Source organism: Pygocentrus nattereri, chromosome 5 (genome assembly GCF_015220715.1).
Source record: "Pygocentrus nattereri isolate fPygNat1 chromosome 5, fPygNat1.pri, whole genome shotgun sequence".
Taxonomy (NCBI): domain Eukaryota; kingdom Metazoa; phylum Chordata; class Actinopteri; order Characiformes; family Serrasalmidae; genus Pygocentrus; species Pygocentrus nattereri.
Genome location: NC_051215.1, coordinates 25,800,627 through 25,821,350, shown reverse-complemented (window position 1 = coordinate 25,821,350; position 20,724 = coordinate 25,800,627). Strand labels below are relative to the sequence as shown.

Below are 20,724 nucleotides of genomic sequence, written 5' to 3'. Positions count from 1 at the left end.
TCCAGCTTGGTAGCATCAAGTGAAATGATCAAATCTAGCTAATGGGTGATTAATTGCATTGAAATTTGAGTTAAAAAAGCAAAACAAACAAACATAAAAACTGTCTGTATCTTGGATGCCTCAAAGCATGCAGCCTTTTTATCATAATAACAACACAAAACCAGAGGTTAGGTTCATGGGAAACTATCCAACATACCTTTTCTTGAGGCTTTGGGCACTGAAAATTGCGAGTTGACTCATAAGTTATAAAGGTAACATTTTGCTAGAACCCTGCTACATAACACTGACATAACAATGCCATTCAAATGAACAAATATTTATATATTATATAATTATTTGATTCTAATAAAAAAAAAAAGTTAAATGATTAGACTGGTTTATGTAGTTTAAAGCATACTAGGACTGCAAAAACAAATATGATATTCAATCTTACAGTATGTGTGAAATAATTGACAATCAGTTGTCAGGCTTTTAACATGGTCTGTAAATGTGAACATCTGCAGTAATGTAATGTTTGGCATTGATCTGACACAGTAAGGCTCTATTCATCAAGAGCTAAATTAGCACTGCAGAAAAAAAGTGTTGTTTTGTTTAAGTCTGGCCATAATTTTGAGGTACAGTAAGAAATAACTAATAAGTGATATAGTAATACATATTTCGACTAAGATTATAGCTCTTTAGGCTGCAGCATCAGCAGGATTCCAGGAAGGGTGAATGGGATTTTTTTCCCATGTGAAACTGAATTGTGTCTACAGAATGAGTTGTATTTTAAGCTAATTAACCAGCTGTATGTAGTTAGCTAGAGAATGTATGTAGTAATTTGACAGGATGAGGATGTTTTCTTTTATTGTGGTTGAAGGCGGAAAGTAAAGTCTTATATATGTTCTATGTGACTGCTTACCTTTAATTGTAAGAAAATGTTCCCAGACTTTACTTCTTCTTGTAAATCTAAGCTTGTAAATCTAATCTATAGTTGTTCTTTTTTACATTTACATTTATGGAATTTGGCAGACGGTCTAATCCAGAGTGACTTGCAATTGGATCATTTTTACACAGGTAGGCAAAGGTAGTATTAAGAGTCTTGCCCAAGGACTCTTATTGGTATAATGTAAGGTGTTTTTACCCAGTCAGGGACTGAACCCCAGTCTATGGCGTAGAAGGCAGAGATGTTACCCACTACACTACACCCACTACACTACACACACACACTGAATATTATCATGAAACTCTAGGTACTGCAAAGCAGAGATTCAAAGATGTAAGAGACTGGGCCTCTCTAACAAAGGAGCTGTCATATCCTTGGATTATAGGGTTCTCCTAGTGTGTTTGTGTATAGGGGTATTAGGCAGTAAAAGCAGCTGAGCTGGGACTGATCTGGCATACAGAAGACTGTTTGATACAAACACTGTTGTGTGAGAGAAACAGAAAAAAGGATTCAGGAGAAATGGACAGAGTGTGTCAAAGAAAAGTACTGGGTAAGAACCGGGAATGGAGGGGCGTCCAAGGAGATAATATATGAGTGAGACAGAATAGAGAGAGAAAGTCACTTGTGAGTGTCACTTGTCACCTCTCGAGCTGTCCCACCTGTCAATAGGGCACAAAAGAACTCGGCCCTAGGCTTTGCAAGGCCATCGTCTGGCTCCCCCCATGTGATCCAATAGAGGCAGCATCCAAACGCACTCACTAAAACCAATGAATAACGCTATTGGCACGGTGAAAAGGGTGAACAATGCACGGAACAAAGAGCAAAATCAATTAACTCTCAGGATGGCAAAAACAAACAAAAACAAATACTGTCTTTGATAAGAAGGGTGCTGTGGGCTTCTCCGGATGACGGAGCGCTTAATCAAATTCGCAAAGTCGATGCAATGCATCTGACTGCACAAAATGAAAGAACGCAAAAATTAAGGTGGATCAAAGATCTGGAATCCCAAAAAGTTGCAAAAGAAACAAGGTCTGGAGTGAGCCAACTGGATTTTGCAGTAATAATCTATACTTGATCAAAAACCCTTTTAACACATTGAACGTTCACTCACCTATGTATGCCTGCTCCCTGACCACTTTATTAGAAACCCTTGCCCTTTATTTCCACTCTCTGGCCAATGTATTATAAACCCCTGCCTTGTACTTCTACTCACTGTTCACTTTATTAGAAAACCTAAGTTGTACTTCCAACCATTGTGTAATTTATTAGAAACATCAACTTTGTGCTTTCATTCACTGGCCATTTTATTAGAAACACCTGCCTTGTACTTCCCTTGACTGTTCACTTTATTAGAAACACCAAACTTGTCCTTACACTCACTGGCCACTTTATTAGAAACAACTACCTTGTACTTGGGGTTACTGTCTACTTTATAAGAAACAATTGCCTCTCCACCACTCCAGATCTCCACCCACCATAGGTCGAGGCTTTATTTGACAGCCCCCATCTTTATTTCATTCAGTATTTGTCAATTTTTGTGGTAGACAAGAAGAGGTGCCGGTATAAGTGCATCAGACACAGCTGTGTTGCTGGGGTCAGATCAGTGCTACTGCCAGGTTGAAAATGGACTACCACCTAAAAATACCCAGCCAAGAGCAGCTCTGTGGTCAGAAACTGATCACTGATGAAGGGCTAGAGTATGACTAATGCAAGCTGTGCAGCAGATGAGCTACAGTCTATGGTACACCAGAAAGGTGGGGTTTCCAATAAAGTGTCCAGAGAGAAAAACACATTTTTATGTTAGGACTCTATAAGATTGCCCTACCCAGAAAGCAAATCACAGGAGTCTTACCTTTACATGTAGGAAGAGCTTTGTCCCACACAGGTTTTCCGTCAGCTCCAATGATGCAGGTGAGTGTGGCAGGGCCCACAGTGGTGTAGCCCGAGTCGCACTGGTACGTGACAGTGGATCCAAGTTTGTAGTCCATTCCCAGCCGGCTTCCATTCATGATGTTTCCAGGGTCGAAGCATGCTTCCCTTGGCTTTTCTGCAAGAACAAGGAGGAAACGATACAACCGATGGAAATGAATAATCACACTAACGTAATCAGCTTTCAAAGAGCATTGGCAAGATCCATTAAAGGCACTTACAAGAAATAATCACCACTGCAGACTTTAAAGCACACCGCCCACCCACACGCTCCTGCTCGACTGTGGCCAAGCAGTACGAGTGGGGGAAAAAAAAAGTTATGGCACTAATACCTGTAATTCAATTAAAGCCAGCTTTGATCCTGAATAACGCTAATCAGATGCTGCAGCAGCCCACACCATCACGAGAGTCAGTGGTGAAGTTAACCCAATGTCAGCCACTATCGTATACCGGCGGCCGAGGGACACAGTGGGAGACAGAAAGAGAGATCAGAAGAGAGGGAGCAGGAAGAGGGGATGAAAAAGAGAAGAAGTAAAGGGTTAAATAAAAATCAGAGAGAACGAGATGAAAAACTAAAAAGCAGAGAAGTAGAAAGAGTTTAAAAACAGAGAAGCAGGATGAAAAAGAGAGACAGGAAAGGAGGAAGTTAGAGAGATGAGGAAAGAAAGGAGAGGAAAGGTGAGGAAAGAAAGGAGAGGAAAGGTGAGGAAAGGAGAGAAATGAAAAAGAAGAAGTGAGAGAAATAAAAAGGAAAGAGGGAGATGGAGGGAATAGAGAAAAGAGTATGTTAGAGAGAGGTGAAAAGCGGAGCAGAGATGCAGAAGGAAGGAAAGAAAGATATGTGAGAATGAGAAAGGGAAGTGAGTAAGAGAGGAGTGGAAGAAAGAGAATATAGGAAAGATGCTGAAAAAGAGGAAATGAGAGAAGGTCAAAGAGAAGCTGAAGGGAAAGAGGCAAGACTGAAAAAAGAAATGGAAAGGAGAGAGATAAAAAGAGAGGAAAGGAGAATTTTAGATAAGGTGAAGTGGGAAGAGAAAGAAAGAAAGAGAGAAATAGAGAGAGAGAGAGAGAGAGAGAGAGAGAGAGAGAGAGAGAGGGAGAGAGAGAGTGTAAGTTAAGTGAAAATGAGAAAAACAGCCATGAAAGGAAAGAGAGAGAGAGATAGGAACTAGACCCAGAGGGGGTGAACAGCAGGAAAAATAGCTTTAGGCCATTTGTGCATTAGAGAGGGTCCAGCAGTGCCGGAGTGGATGAGGCGAGCTGGCAGAGGGCAGCAGCAGGCCAGCCATTGGGAAACGGGTAGTGGAGAAAGCTGTGGAGATGGCACTGGGAGGGGCTGCCAAACGGGATGACAGCTAACAGCCCACTTCTCCCTTTGCCCATGCTTCAGGGACCGCCGGAAGTGGGAGGAGGTGAGGAAGGAGAACATGTCGCTCAGATTTCTCCAGCAAAAGACTATTTTCCTCAAATTCCTCCAGTGAGGGAAGAATTAGGAGGGCATGCTGAGCGCATTACGCCTCGTTTAAAGCACAGGCACGTCATTTCAAATTCACACGGGTAACTAAACTAAGCATGGCTTTGACTCAACTGATGAGAACTGATCAAATCTGTAAAGCTATTCAACAGTTTTAATGTAAAGGTATATTTTGGTAAAAAAAATTCCCCCTCACTCTCACTAAATGTATTAGCCAAGACATGTTTGGTGTCAGAACTTTGCTTCTATTTTTCGTACTAAAGTTACAGGGCTAATAAAGCTAATAAGTACATTCTTAGTGGGAAATTCCATTGTTTTTTTCATTTCTGTATAATTAAATTGTTCTAAACAGCTACGTTGGTCTATGCTGTTTTTTCTAGTAGGATTTTCACAATGGTGGTGATAGGAACCGGGGTCACAATGTGGTTTCTGAGACTATATAAGACACCGTCTTACATAAAAATGGACAAAGGTTCAAACACTCAAGCTTCAAGTGGGCCGCTGGTGCTGTTCTTAACTATGCAATTCAAGCTAATTTTGCACAGTGATAACTAGTGTGGCATACCCCCTCTGGGAAGACTCGACTTAGACTCTCCCTGGCTCCTCCTACTCTCCTCCTCTCCCACACACCTGCAGCTACTGTTGGGCTCATTAAGACTGCTACATATACTTATTTCCACTGTGTGTTTGTGAAGACTGTGTATTTTACCACTGTTATGAGCTCATTTCTTGCGTTTAATTTTCCTGGTTTTGACCTTTGCTTTTCTCTCTGATTTCAAGTATAGATCTGCATCTTCCCCTGCCAGCCTGTATGCTGACCCCTCCCTGCTACGACCTTCAGTATCTGAATGCTCCTAATTAAGTCAGTCTGCACTTGCAACCTGCCTCATCCCCAAGTTACACTTTGTAGCTCTAGAGTGAAACTAAAGAAGTAAAGCTCAGACACAAAATGAATAGATGATCAACTATTTTTTGAGAGAAAAGGAAAATTGTGTAAATGTTTTTTCACTGACCTTTAATCCTGGAAAAAAATAACCTGAAACTGAACAACCACCCTCAAACGACAGTGTGAATGTTCAAGCTGCTAATGAAAGCCTCATACAACCAGAACAAACAAAGAACAAAGTAATAAACAGAAAGCAGGTACACGGCAACAACATAGGAGCTACACCTCAGCGGAGTCTGCACGGCACTCGTGACAAATAAAAAGATGCCAGAAGAGTTGTCCAAAGAACATTTCAGTGGATAGTTGTTTAAAGACCCCCTAAACATAGAAAGGTGTTTTTTAAATGGTTAACTTGACTGACATTATGATTACATAGAAAAAGTGATTTGTGAGGCTTTATGCAGCAGCTTAGTATCATACACCACAAATAAGTATGAACCTATCACAGTCCAATATGCTGAAATGTGACACTAAGATGACACGGCGATGGCACGAAACATACAGCTATAACGTAGCTAACTTAACGTCTGAGATATTTGGACTGTGCCTTTAGCATTTTGGGAACCTTTCATATAAAGGGTGTATGTAAACTTTACATTAAATGGAGGCTCTTTAAACTTGGTGTTAGCGTTAACCTTTAAGTGTTCATGAAGCTCAGGTTTCATTTGCTTTCAAGGAATTATCCATTGAGAGGTTCTTTACGCAACCAACAGTTCTTCTTCTGATGCATCGCTCCAAAAGAACCCCTGCACCTTCGTTTTAAGTGTATGCTTACAGTTACCAGCCGCTGAGGTGAGAGTAGAATTTGAGTTTGTGCATTAACACATTATCTGGGTTTCATAATTAGTAGCCGCTCTTCCCCTCCCACCCCTAAAGAAGAAGAGCGGCTCGGATGGCGCTGTTTTGATATTCGCGTCTTTCACCCAATAACTCAGCAAATGACTGTGCCTACTGGTGTGTGATGAACAATAATGGTTTGGAGATTGACTTTTGTAGAAAAAGAAAAAAATAGACCGGCTAAGTGAGAATATGAATTAAAAGTGGAAAAAAGGTAATACAAATGACAGGGGAGAAGAGAAAGCTACACTGTTTGCCATCAAAAATGTCACATCCCATCTGCTGCGTTATGCCTAAGCGAGCATTAGACTCTATCTTGGGGAGGATGAGTTATTCAACAGCAACTATCGCTCACCTTTAAGGAGAGTAGGCAAATGGACTGAGGTATTGCTTGCTTTATGGCCGGTGTGTGAGGAGTAAGGCGTTTGCAGGGAGAGCTGGAATGAATAGTGTTGCACCTCGAGAGCACAGGAGAGCCGAATCAAAGACAAAGGCCTTCGGTTTAGCAAGCAAGCAAGCAAAGTTTACTTATATAGCACTTTTTACAACAGGTGTTGTCATAAAGCAGCTTTACAGAACAATCAGTATTACAGAAAGAAAAAGAAAAATCAGAGTCCAAGCCCCCATGAGCACGACAGTGGCATGGAAAAACACCCTAACGGCAAGAGGAAGAAACCTTGAGAGGAACCGAGCCTCAGAAGGGGAACCCATCCTGCTGTGGTAGACACCAGATTGCAAACATTGTTAGTATGTATTATAGTACAAAGCGGGAAAAACAGGTGGAGCAGCGTTTAATTAGATTAGGTTATGATTGTGCAGCGATAGCAGCAGCATCTGAGGGTGAGGACTGCACAGCATTGTACAGCAAGAAGCTCAATGGTGGTCAAGCCATTCCAGAAGGCTGCTGAGCAGTGGGCACCTGATCAAGGCAGAAGAGGCAACAGCATCAGGTTTAGAACAAACAAGACACTGTAGATGACACCAGTGACCAAAACGCAGGCAGTGTGTTCCCACCGAGGATTACCAAGAATGTGGTTTCTCAGTGATGCAGTCACTTTTATGTTGACATATAAAGAATATGATCTAACAAATCTAAAAATGCTCAGATTTTTATTTAGTTTGTTTCATACTTTGCCACTCTTGAGTAAGTTAACAACACCATAAAGCTGCACTTCACAATGCCTTGAAAAATGGGCATGACTGAACACAGTGACTGGCCTAGAAAAAAATCCTCCATTGTTGGTGCAGTCAATTTATATTATTATACTTATCATATAACCATGATAGTATAGTGCTGCATGCTGACCTGTTGCTGACCTATCTGTATGCCAAAACCTGTTTACTGTGGAAAAATAGAAAGATACTGGTAACTTTACAAAATTGAAGGAAGTTTCCTCACAAATTGTTCATTTTTTAAATTCAATTTTTTTAGGCATTTAGCTCCACTTACGCTCATTCACTGAAGATTTGCTTGCACATGCACTCTAGCATTTTATTAATTTTTCTGACATAACAGGAGAAATAAGAAGTGGTCAGGCTGCCCTTAAACTGGCTGTAGTTGTACTATTGGTCAAATATGCGAGTTAGAACTTGACACGATATTTATTTACACTGAAAGTCCAAGAAGTGAAAACAGTCATTGGTAAGTTCTACTGAAATTAATTTAATTTCCCTTGGTAAAATTTGACAATTAAAAGTGGGAATGGGCCTTGAGAACTGATTTTATATTTGCCACCTTTGTTACTCAAACAAATCAAAAATAAGCCTTTAAGTATTTGAATCGTGGTTCTGAATGTGTGCTCATCATCCAGCAATAAAGACTTGTGCTTCTGATGCACAGTGATAAAAGACTGTAGCATGACTAAAGGTCCAAATCCCACACACTGATTCAGTTTACTATGACCAAAATGGACAAGCATCTGTCACAAATACTCTCGGGCAGATTTTTATGAGTTAAAGGGGACAAAGCCAAAGTCTCTACATAACTTACAGTCTGTTCAGCAGGTTACAATCTGCATGTCTGACTTCTTTATGTATGCTTCAAATGATCAACATATGTTACACTTCACCAAATTGAAATGATGTTTTCTTTTTTAGCATAAATACTGCATCAGTTGACAGTTTAGAATCTGCAATTTTAACTGAATTTCTCCAATCATTTCAAAGAGCTACATGTGAGAAGTAATTTGTATAGAGTTAGGAATCTCTCACATGTAGCTTTTGTTACTGCTGAAGATGACAAGTCTGTGCTGAAGTGGGTATGTTAGGAGTACGGAAAATGATGCACTTTGCAGGGAAATTGGACTTCATGACCAGAATTGAGAAACAATGTAATATTATAACTAAATATGATGAATGATTTGGTATGAAAATAAGACCAAATGTATTCAGTGAGGTCCTGGGATTTAAATCAGAATAATCACACCACTCAAACTGCATTGCTTTCCATCCAAATACCCATTCAGATCCTGTCTCCTTTATGGCTTTCAAGAGAAAACTGGGCGAGTTGCATAGGCCTAGAGTGTGATTGCACCCAGAGGCTTTGAGAAACTCTCATTTCACAAGCATCACAGGCCAGTATCACTTGGTACTCTGTATATTCTGCTTGAACAGTGGCAATGCGTCTGGAAATAAAACACAGCAGCTTTGTAGTCCAGGCACAGAAAAAGAAAAGAAATGCTCATTTTATATGTTTTATATTTCAAAATAACCACAGTCACTATGAAAGGTAGGCATGCCATCTGAATTAAAAAGGCACATTACATGTTTTTTGGGGGGTGGACGTGCTGTCTGTGCTGAATTTCTTTGGCATTTTGTTAAGTACATCCTTTAAAGAAAAGAGAAACATGCTTTGCCCCTGAGGAAAATTACTAGGTATTCAAGTAGAAAGGTTAGTAATATTACAAAATGGATGAACAATATTTGACTTAATATAGAACACACATGCACGTTGCTGCAAAGCCACTTAACAGCATGCCGACTAATGACAGAATGGCTGTTACTCCACATAACACTTAATGTGCTATTAAACAGATGCATGGCTCTTTTGCTCTAATGCGATGCACAACAAGTGACGGCGTAAGAAAATTCCACATATTACTTCAAGGAATGTCAGTAACAGCATCTTAACTATATAAAGCGTAATGAAGCGTGGGTTTCGTAAATACTCCTCTGACCTCCATCAGCTTCTCTCCTCCCTGCATTTCCTTTTCTCTTAATGTTCACAAAGCTGAATAGAAGAGATAGCTGCAATGGTCGAGCATCACCTGCCTCCACAGACATAAAATAAACATACATAGCACTTCACTGTCAGTAAGCAGCAATGTGTGTTAATCTAGTGATCTAAGTAATCAAGGAAAAGCCATTCAGACTGTAATTTAGACTAACTCCACAGTCCACAGAGACTCTTAATGCAATTGCAATTACACTTCATCTAACACGTAATCCAAGCTAACTGCTTAGACAACCATTGACTTTATTTACCAAGATAAGGTGTCCAGAAAGAGCTAAAGAGTAAATTACAATCTTAAATTCTGAAGGTTGGGAGCAAGGAGGCGGACGCATATGCGGAGATAAGTGACATTTATTAAGGGCAAATTCAGGGTCATAGTCTAAACGGTCCAGGGTCATACAGCCTACACGGATAGAACGGGAGGCAGACATGATGAAATGAACACTAAATCAAACGACACCAAACAATCAGAACATCTAACATCAAACACGATCAAACAGTACATCCAGACAGTTCAAACAAAGACCTGTAACCAGACAGGCAAAAACCCAGGACTTAAATGCATAAGAGTAAATGAGGGACAGGTGGAAACACAGGTGGAGACAATCAGGGATGGAGTCACTAAACAAGGGGGCTGGACTACAAAACCAAAACACAACACGAACACATGGACACCTTTCCTTTTAACAACACTCAATAAGCGTTTGGGAACTGAGGACACTAATTGTTGAAGCTTTGTAGGTGGAATTCTTTTCCCATTCTTGCTTGATGTACAGCTTCAGTTGCTCAACAGTCCGGCGTCTCCGTTGTCGTATTTTGTGCTTCATAATGTGCCACACATTTTCAATGGGAGACAGGTCTGGACTGCAGGCAGGCCAGTCTAGTACCCGCACTCTTTTACTATGAAGCCACGCTGTTGTAACACGTGCAGAATGTGGCTTGGCATTGTCTTGCTGAAATAAGCAGGACATCCCTGAAAAATACGTTGCTTGGATGGCAGCAAATGTTGCTCCAAAACCTGTATGTACCTTTCAGCATTAATTGTGCCTTCACAGATGTGCAAGTTACCCATGCCAGGGGCACTAACACACCCCCAAACCATCATGCTGGCTTTTGAACTTTGCGCTGATAACAATCTGGACAGTCCTTTTCCTCTTTGGCCTGGAGGACACAATGTTCATGATTTCCAAAAACAATATGAAATGTGGACTCGTCAGACCACAGGACACTTTTCCACTTTGCATCAGTCCATCTCAGATGAGCTCAGGCCCAGAGAAGCCAGCGGCGTTTCTGGGTGTTGTTGATATATGGCTTTCGCTTTTCATGGCAGAGTTTTAACTTGCACTTGTAGATGGAGCGACGAACTGTGTTCACTGACAGTGGTTCACTGACTCAGTGCTCCTGAGTCCATGTGGTAATATCCGTTACAGAATGATGTCGGTTTTTAATGCAGTGCCGCCTGAGGGATCGAAGGTCACGGGCATTCAATGTTGCTTTTCTGCCTTGCCGCTTGCTTGCAGAGATTTCTCCAGATTCTCTGAATCTTTTGATGATATTATGGACTGTAGATGATGAAACCCCTAAATTCCTTGTAATTGCACATTGAGAAACGTTGTTCTTAAACTGTTGGACTATTTTCTCATGCAGTTGTTCACAAAGTGGTGAACCTCACCCCATCCTTGCTTGTGAATGACTGAGCATGTCAGGAATGCTCCCTTTATACGCAATCATGACACTCGTCTGTTTCCAATTTACCTGTTCACCTGTGGAATGTTCCAAACAGGTGTTTTTTGAGCATTCCTCAACTTTCCCAGTCTTTTTTTTTGCCCCTGTCTCAACTTCTTTGGAACATGTTGCAGGCATCAATTTCAAAATGAATGAATATTTGCAAAAAACAATAAAGTTTATCTGTTTGAACATTAAATATCTTTTCTTTGTAGTGTATTCAATTGAATATAGGTTGAAAAGGATTTGCAAATCATCGTATTCTGTTTTTACTTATGTTTCACACAACATCCCAACTTCATTGGAATTGGGGTTGTATAATCACAGGAACAAGTCAAACTGTGAGCTATAAAGTTTTTAACCCTGAGAGCTGGCAAATTCACTACAGACACTACATTTTCCATATTGCCCCACCATCCTTCCTTTGAATACTTTCAGTTTCAATATCAGACTGTATAGCAACTGTTCTCAATAGAGAGCTAGCAGTAGGCAAGTACTTAGCAGCACAGATATATAAAGGTGACAAACAGAGCAGCCAGAGTACTGCTGATGCTTGAGTTAGGGGCTAACCGGTTTGTAGCACACCAAAAATGCATATTAGACCATTAAATCAAAGCCATTAGCCACTTATGTAGTCTACCTGTCTTTAATTTACCACTAATGTTGTATTTCATTTTCAAATAAAAGGAACCTTGGGTCTTGTTCACCAACCATTCTACTTAAAACCCACTTGTGCAGTTTTCATGATCATTCTGACATTCACCAATTTTTTATTCTGGATTTGTTGTTGGGTAAGTACAGAATCGACACACACGCAAGAGCACAAATGTCTGAATAGTTCTGCACTTTAACAACATAACATGACTCTGACGTAGACTTTTTCTTAGGACCTTCTCAAGAACACATTTAAGAAAAAGCTTAGGGGGATATTGGTGAAAGAGGCCCAATGTAAATTTATCAACTTCTCATTTCACAAGCATTGTTAGATAGCTAGCATGAACTAATGATGCATAAATAAAATCAAGTAGAAAAGTGAGAAGACCTGAAAGACTAAGACACACTTCAAAGCAAATAAGAGTGTCTCTGTACTCATGCCAGCACGTAAGCAGAAAAGAGATTTTAACCTTTCCTGGTCAAAGTATTCAGTCAAAGATGGAGCTTTCTGTTGTAAATGCAAACTGTTTTGCCCACATGACTGGCAAACAAAGACATTGGGTTGTCGCTCTTAATTTATGCTATTTTTGTACTGGGCAGTGCTGTTTGGTTGCAAATCTGTGATGACGCATATTGACATCATTTTCACTGCCAATTAAGATGTGCTGTGCCTGAACACCCATGCTGAATTTAGTTACCCTTCTTGGACCAAGGTAACAAGTGGCCAAGCTGGAAAGAATGGCTGTAGCTAGCAGTGACACAAACAGTAATAATAGCTATAATCGCTGTCTGTGACTCATATGAAACTTGCTGAGTAAAATCACAGACATCACAAAGGAGGAGACAGTTCACAAAAATGTACTGGAAAGCTTGTAACACTCTACATGGTGTCTGTTTAATGGGACAGTACAAATATGTCTAGGTTTGGATTTATAAACATACTGAGCTGGACCACAATGCCTGGTGGAAGTACACCAAAAGACTGGGCCCCAGTAAAACTAGCAGTTTAGAAATGCCCTTGTGAGAACGGAAACATGGTAGATGCCAGTTACCATGATTCCTTTATCATAATTGTATTGGTGCCTGTGTGTCTGTAATAAAGGCAACATCAGGACCTTTTGATTGAACTATTCTTTCAGGGGCCAAACTATCCTATAACAGTGTATCCCAAATTCTGTCCCTGCCTCAATACACCTTTTCCAACTCAAGAAAGGCTTTAGTATGACTGATATTAGAATGGGACAGAAAATTATAAGACTCAAGGACAGTGAGCCCCAACCACTGGGGTTGAGTTGTATGGATTGGATATTAGAAAACATCCATTTTCTAAAAAAAAAACACTATTGGGAGCTACGCTGAAAAGTAATGCATTCAATGTACTTGATTCAAATGTGCACCTTATTTCCATGTGAATAAAATACATAACATCAACATGGTTTTGACTTCAGTTTACTTACTTTTAGCAGTAAGTGCCTTGATGTGATATATTTCATTAACGTGGAAATTATGCATGCATATAAATTAGGTAAATTCAGTGCATTACTTTTGTCAGTGTACTGTGCACTCTGTGCTAATGTGTAACAGAAGATTGACAAATTTGCAATTTCATTTGCAAAACATACTTGGCCAATAATGCCTGATTCTGATTCAGCCCTACTATACACTGCCCACAGTCTTAAAAATAAAAGGGTTCTCTGGAGCGATCCATAGACAAACCACTTCTGATTACTTCGAATCTACGATGTGCTCCAAATAACTTTTTGACACACTTGTTTCAAGAGTGCAGGGCTCTTTGGTGGTAATGTTGGTGGGAGACTTGCCTTTGTACTCAATGGCAAATCCAGACATGCCAAGGGACGCGTCGCTGCGAAAGGCAAGAAAGAGGCTGTTGCCGCTGCTCTCGATGCGCTCGGGCACCTGGTTGCCCTGCAGGCTGGTGATCAGTCGCCCATTAGAGTCCTCACCCTCATAGATGTGCAGGAAGTCGTAGCTGGGCTCCATGTTAAAGCTGTATAAACAGTAAATAGGAAAACAGTACTGAAGACCGAGCAATGAAGGAAAGTTCAGGATTTTTCATTTAGCAGACGTTATAGAGAGAGTCATCATGTGTTTTGATGCCTTTCTTCACCACCAGTATTCCATCAATATCTAGATAAAGAGGCGCCAAGAAAGTTAAAGGAGAAAGAAATGAAGGACCCAGCTGATTTGTCAAGCTTGTTTTGTTGCTTGAGACAGGTAGGTAGCCTCGTTTCTCATTATTAGGGATAAAAAGAGATAAATCTGATAGGCTGATTACCCCCCTGAGCTTTCACTACAGAATCTGATGGTAATATATAATTTGACAGTTGATAAATGCAGAGTAATTGCGTATAAACATAGATTTATCATACAATATGTCACGTGAACGCTTGTGTTTTTTTTTTTGTGTGTTTGGCTTTTTTTACACCATTTGTAAATACCACTTACAAGGTCAGTTACATGAGGACAAGGTTTTCTTATAATGGCAATAATAGACATCACAAATTGTAAAGCTTGGAATGAATGTTTTGAATAATATAAACCCAATTTGGCTGCAGATATTTAAAAAGTGACATGTATAAAATTATTATGATATTCCTGTACAAAGTCACACACATTAAATAATTAGCATGAAGCTAAAACGCTGTATAGAGCAAAGTGATTTTGGTAACATTTCACTGAAGGGCAGTGTTCATGAGGTCTGCACTAGTCTTTTATGACAGGTGACATGATGCTGATGCTTGTTGAAATACACCTTTACATTCTTCGTGGGCTCCTGCAGTTGACATGTAGGTTTATGAATGCTGCTCTTCAGTAGAGTCAGTGAACTTTTTGATGTGCCCTGTATGACAGATGACTCTAAAATGACTGTAAAAAAAAACTGTAAAAATGTATCAAATAGGAAGCTGTAAATCTTGCCATTTTTACTGATATGTGCCCTACTATTACTATTAATTGCTGTTGATCATGTCTGGCTCCTGGTGACCATCTGGTTGTGTTTCTAAAGAATATCCCATCTTCTTTTTGGGTCTTCAGGCTTCTGAATGGCTGGTTCATGATTTCACCGATTGCGTCCGTCTTGTAGCTGATCATCCTCATTTAACTTCAACTCGTCCAAGCGTAATGGTCTTTGAAAGGCCTTGAAATGGGCTGGTTCTTCGAAAAATATGTCCAAAATGAGAGCTTCAGTTTGGTTACCTGTGCTTCGAGGAAGAGGAGAGGCTTGATTTAGTCTAGAATTCATTTGTTTGTTTTCTTTGCCGTTCAAGGTACTCTTCGAAGGTTTTCGCCAACACCAATGTTCGAAGGTTTCCTGTCTTGCATGTTTATTGTCCAACTTTAACATCCATAAAGAACCACAGCCTGGGCAGTTCGGATCTTTGATTACAAAGACAAATCATTTCATTTAAAGATCTTTTCAAGCCCCTTAGTCCTTGTTCTGCCGAGAGCCAATCTATGTCATATTTCTTGAGTGCTGGATCCTCTGATGTTGATTATTGATCTGAGCTGTCCACCATTTCCACATCTTCTCCATCAATGAAACCAAAGTTAGTGGTCTTTCTTGTTATCACAGCTTTAGTCTTCTTATGTGCCCCATAGCGATATTCATTAATGAAGCAATGCCATCTCTATGAGATGACATATTGATATAGATGGGTTTCAACACTGGGCTGTTATCAGCAGAAAATGTTGGCATGGATATTGAATAGAATAATAATTTTAAAAAAAAGTACAATGAATGTGACGCAATCCTGTAACAAATCTATATTGAAACAGCTTTCACTCTCACTGCATTAGCTGCACAATTCTTCCTTTTTAGTTAACAGTGATAGAGTCGCTATCATTTTTAGATCATTAGAAGTCCTTCAATTTAAAAAGCTTAGTAGATTTTAAAGAAAATATATTCCATTGGCATCAGAAAAACTGGTATTGCTCCCTCTCTAATAAATGCTCACAGCACCTAAATTATTTTCAGTATGTTATTCATCACCGTTTCACATAATATTCAAAATCCCTTTGCAACGTCAGAGTGGGTAACCAGAAGAGCCGTTTCTGGGGGTTAACAGATAGAAAGCCACAAATATAAACAAAAGAACACAGACAAACCGTGAACAGTAGTTATTTGGGGATTAAATAACCAGGGAGTTCAGCATGGCAATATGAATCTGGAGCTGGTTCATGCAGTAGGCATAGCTCTACTGAATGCATTATCTTTTTAGATTGTTTAACAGTGTAGCAGTGACAAAAAGAAAAAAAACAAGGTGTCAAGAAGAAGAAGAAAAAAAAAAAAGAACACAGAAATCACATATACACTCACCAGCCACTTTATTAGGTAAACTGAGCATCAGAATGGGGAAGAAGTAAGTGACTTTGATGGGCTGGTCTGAGTATTTCAGAAACTGCTAATCTACTGGGATTTTCACGCACAACCATCTCTAGAGTTTACAGAGAATGGTCTGAAAAAGAGAAAATATCCAGTGAGCGGCAGTTGTGTGGACGAAAATGCCTTGTTGGTGTGAGCGGTCAGAGGAGAATGAGCAGACTGGGTCGAGATGATAGAAAAGCAACAGTAACTCAAATAACCAACAAAATCTCTGAGGAATGTTTCCAACACCTTGTTGAAAGTCTGCCATGAAGAATTAAGGCAGTTCTGAAGTCAAAAGGGAGTCCAACATTTTACTAGTGAAGTGTGTCAGGCTTGATAAAATGTTATATATGATATTGATATGATATTGGGCTCTAATATACATGCAGCTGTTTGCTGTCTGAAAGTACAATCAGAAGGCTCCATATGTTTCAATGAAGCCCTGGCTGAAAAGAGAAGGCTCTGTGTGCGTCGACGGAGCCCGAGCTTGGGGCTCTAGGATACTAAGGGAGAGAGATGGGCCCCATGCTTTAGAATAAGCTGAAGCTATTATAATAGGAACCAGACGTGAACTATACCTTAAAGACGACAACAACTGGGGTATAAATTTCTGCTCCCGAAGAGACTGGGCAGAGAACATTTGGCACGTTTCTCTCCAAGCTGGTTCACGAAAGCTTGATCCTGACTTCGATCTCTAAATGCAAATAAACTTCTTTTTCATGCAAGAGACGGGTGTCACCGAAAAGTTTCTTCCTTCACCTTCACAGCATCGCTACTGAAATAAACTACACTAGAAAAGTGTGCCTAATAAAGTGGCCAGTGATTGTATAGCTGAACAGCTGGGCAGCGTGCATGCTGACAGTTTGACATTTCTAACTGTCCAGACTGTCATATATAGGATAAAAGCTTCCGTTTTCATTTTTCCATTAGCTAGACAAACTTTCTTTACAGCAAATAAACAAGAATAGGAAATGATGAGCAAATGTGCAGACTTTAGAAAAAAAAAGCTACACACAGGGGTTAAAGGGGAATTCCACTGATTTCTCAAATGTCTTGCAGAATTCTGCTGTTGAGATGTAACTAATTCGGGGTGGTTTGATGAGAAACAATTCTTTGTAGAGAAACCTAGTGACTCTTTACAGTGGTGGTGATAGGAACCAGGGGTCACAATGGCTACAACATAAATATAGCCACTACATTTGGAAACCGTATTTCCAAAAAAGATGGAGTGCTTAGCAAAAAGGAAACAAAAACTGAATGTTATGATGTGCAAATCATTTAAACCACATATATAAATGAAAATAAACTCTTAGATTCTTTAGAACGAAACATTTCATACCAAACCACTCTGAATGACTTTGTTTACACCTTTACAACTGAATTACACAGAGAATTAGCAGCGGCCCCCTTTAATATTTTCTCTCCCAAGTTAGCTTTTAGGAAATAAAACGTTCATTTTCATAAACAAAAGAAAGAGACTTGTGCTGTCCTCTTTTTTTTATTTTTGGAAGAACTGCAATCATTTCCCATTCTGTGACAGGCATCAGTATAATGCAACGCCCATCTGGTGGAGTCAGAGTGGCTGGCCTCCGACCGCAAGCGAGCACATTACCTTTTGAAAATTAGAGCGATGACAAAGTCCGGGCTGACTTTTATTCGCCAGTCACACTCCTTTCCTGGCGGGTAGGGCTGAGGATAGTTGGGTGATAGAATTACCCCAGCAGGTCCTGTCACATTGCCTCCACAGGTAGCTATCACAACAAGGAGAGCGAGGGCGAGAGATAGCTTTAACATGAGGGCTTCAATAAATACACACACACACATACACAAGCGGACGATGAGCACCGTTTGCTGAATTGATTACACAGTGATTACTCTGGGTTCATTATCTGAAGGACAATAACAGGTGAAGGACTCTGGGAACATAAAAAAAGGCGGAGATCAATAATGCGATGAATTATCAAGAAGATTTAGTAGAGCTCAGTACAATTATCTGGAAGGATATGTAAATGTCACTTCTCGATCTTGAAAGTAATAATTAATATATCAAATGCAGTGACCTAAGTGATACCGACAGGCTGGCTAGTCACCAAGCATGAAAACAACCTTGGTCGCAAGTGCTTATGCCTCAGTCTCTGCACTCTTAAGAGCAACTGAGAACATTGAAGTGCAGTAACATGGCAACCAGTTTGGAGACACAATCTGAATATAGATATTCTTTGAAAAAAGTGCTCCCTGACGCATATGGCTTCCCAATACACGGCAGAAGGTGGTGAAGAAAAAACGAATAGAAAAGAGGACAATTAGAGGTCCAGGATCAGGCGATAGCGAGCACACACTCTAATTTATCCATCCATCCATCCATCCATCCATTATCTTCCGCTTCTCCGGGGTTCGGGTCGCGGGGGCAGCATCCTAAGCAATGAAGCCCAGACCTCCCTTTCCCCAGCCACTTCCACAAGCTCTCCAAGGGGGATTCCGAGGCGCTCCCAGGCCAGCTGGGCGATATAGTCGCGCCAGCGTGTCCTGGGTCTTCCCCGGGGTCTCCTCCCGGGTGGACTCGCCTGTGACACCTCCCGAGGGAGGCGTCCAGGAGGCATCCTAACCAGATGCCCGAACCACCTCAGCTGGCTCCTCTCGACGTGAAGAAGCAGCGGCTCTACTCCGAGTCCCTCCCGGATGACTGAACTTCTCACCCTATCTCTCAGGGAGAGTCCAGACACCCTGCGGAGGAAACTCATTTCGGCCGCTTGTATTCGCGATCTTATTCTTTCGGTCATTACCCAAAGCTCATGACCATAGGTGAGGGTGGGAACGTAGATCGACCGGTAAATCGAGAGCCTTGCCTTATGGCTCAGCTCTTTCTTTACCACAACAGACCGGTAAAGAGCCCGCATCACTGCTGACCCAGCACCAATCCGCCTGTCAATCTCCCGCTCCCTTGTACCATCACTCGTGAACAAGACCCCGAGATACTCGAACTCCTCCACTTGAGGCAAGAGCCTATCCCCGACCCAGAGAGGGCTCTCCACCCTTTTCCGCCTGAGAACCATGGTCTCGGATTTAGAGGTACTGATTCTCATCCCAGCCGCTTCACACTCGGCTGCAAACCGATCCAGCGAAAGCTGAAGTTCGCGGCCTGATGTCCCCAATAGGACCACATCATCTGCAAACAGCAGCGATGTGACCCTGAGGTCACCAAACCGGACACCATCCATCCCTTGACTGCGCCTAGAAATTCTATCCATAAAAATTATGAATAGAATCGGTGACAAAGGGCAGCCCTGACGGAGTCCAACTCTCACTGGGAACGAGTCTGACTTACTGCCGGCCATGCGAACCAAACTCCTGCTTTGTTTGTACAGGGCCTGAATGGCTCGTAGCAAAGAGCCATGTACCCCGTACTCCCGAAGCACCTCCCACAGAATACCCCGGGGAACACAGTCGAATGCCTTCTCCAGATCCACAAAGCACATGTGGACTGGTTGGGCAAACTCCCATGAACCCTCCAGAATCCTGGAGAGGGTGAAGAGTTGGTCCAGTGTTCCACGACCAGGGCGGAACCCGCACTGTTCCTCCTGGATCCGAGGTTCGACTATAAGCCGGACTCTCTTCTCCAGTACCCCTGCATAGACCTTGCCAGGGAGGCTGAGGAGTGTGATTCCCCTGTAGTTGGAACACACCCTCCGGTCCCCTTTTTTAAAAAGAGGCACCACCACCCCAGTCTGCCAATCCAGTGGCACCGCCCCCGATGTCCACGCAATGTTGAAAAGGCGTGTCAGCCAAGACAGCCCCACAACATCCAGAGCCTTGAGGAACTCAGGGCGGATCTCATCCACCCCTGGAGCCTTGCCACCAAGGAGCTTCTTAACTACCTTAGCGACTTCGGCCTCAGTAATGGACAAGCCTATTCCCATGTCCCCAGACTCAGCCTCCTCACTGGAGAACGTGTCGGTGGGATTGAGAAGGTCCTCAAAGTACTCCTTCCACCGCCCAATGACGTCTTCAGTCGAAGTCAGCAGCACACCATCTCCACTATATACAGTGCTAGTGGCACACTGCTTTCCCCTTCTGAGTCGCCTGACGGTTTGCCAGAATCTTTTCGGAGCCGACTTAAAGTCACTTTCCAAGGCCTCACCAAACTCCTCCCATACACGGGTTTTTGCCTTGGCGACAACTGAAGCCGCAGATCGCTTGGCCTGTCGATACCTGCCAGCTGCCTCTGGTGTCCCACAGGCCAACCATGCCCGGTAGGACTCCTTCTTCAGCTTGATGGCATCTCTCACCTGGGGTGTCCACCACCGGGTTCGAGGATTACCGCCCCGACAGGCACCAACTACCTTACGGCCACAGCTACAGTCAGCCGCTTCAGCAATGGAGGAACGGAACATGGCCCATTCTGAGTCAATGTCCCCCACCTCCCCCGATATCTGGTCAAAGTTCTGACGGAGGTGTGAGTTGAAGATCAATCTGACAGGTTCTTCTGCTAGACGTTCCCAGCAAACCCTCACTATACGTTTGGGCTTGCCTGGTCTGACCGGCATCTTCCCCCACCACCTGATCCAACTCACCACCAGGTGGTGATCAGTTGACAGCTCAGCTCCTCTCTTTACCCGAG

At 41.8% G+C, this 20,724-nt stretch overlaps 1 protein-coding gene across 2 annotated transcripts in view; it reads right to left on the bottom strand.

Moving 5' to 3' along the window:
* Window positions 1-20,724, bottom strand: part of LOC108425438 (CUB and sushi domain-containing protein 1) — a 664,112-nt gene that overhangs the window by 147,768 nt on the left and 495,620 nt on the right. For both annotated transcript variants that reach the window (XM_017694090.2, XM_017694091.2), the window contains exons 28-30: window positions 17,719-17,857; window positions 13,543-13,730; window positions 2,778-2,972 (exon numbers count right to left, since the gene is read on the bottom strand). In XM_017694090.2, coding sequence (XP_017549579.2) covers window positions 2,778-2,972; window positions 13,543-13,730; window positions 17,719-17,857 — 522 coding nt within the window. The remainder of the gene's footprint in view (window positions 1-2,777; window positions 2,973-13,542; window positions 13,731-17,718; window positions 17,858-20,724) is intronic.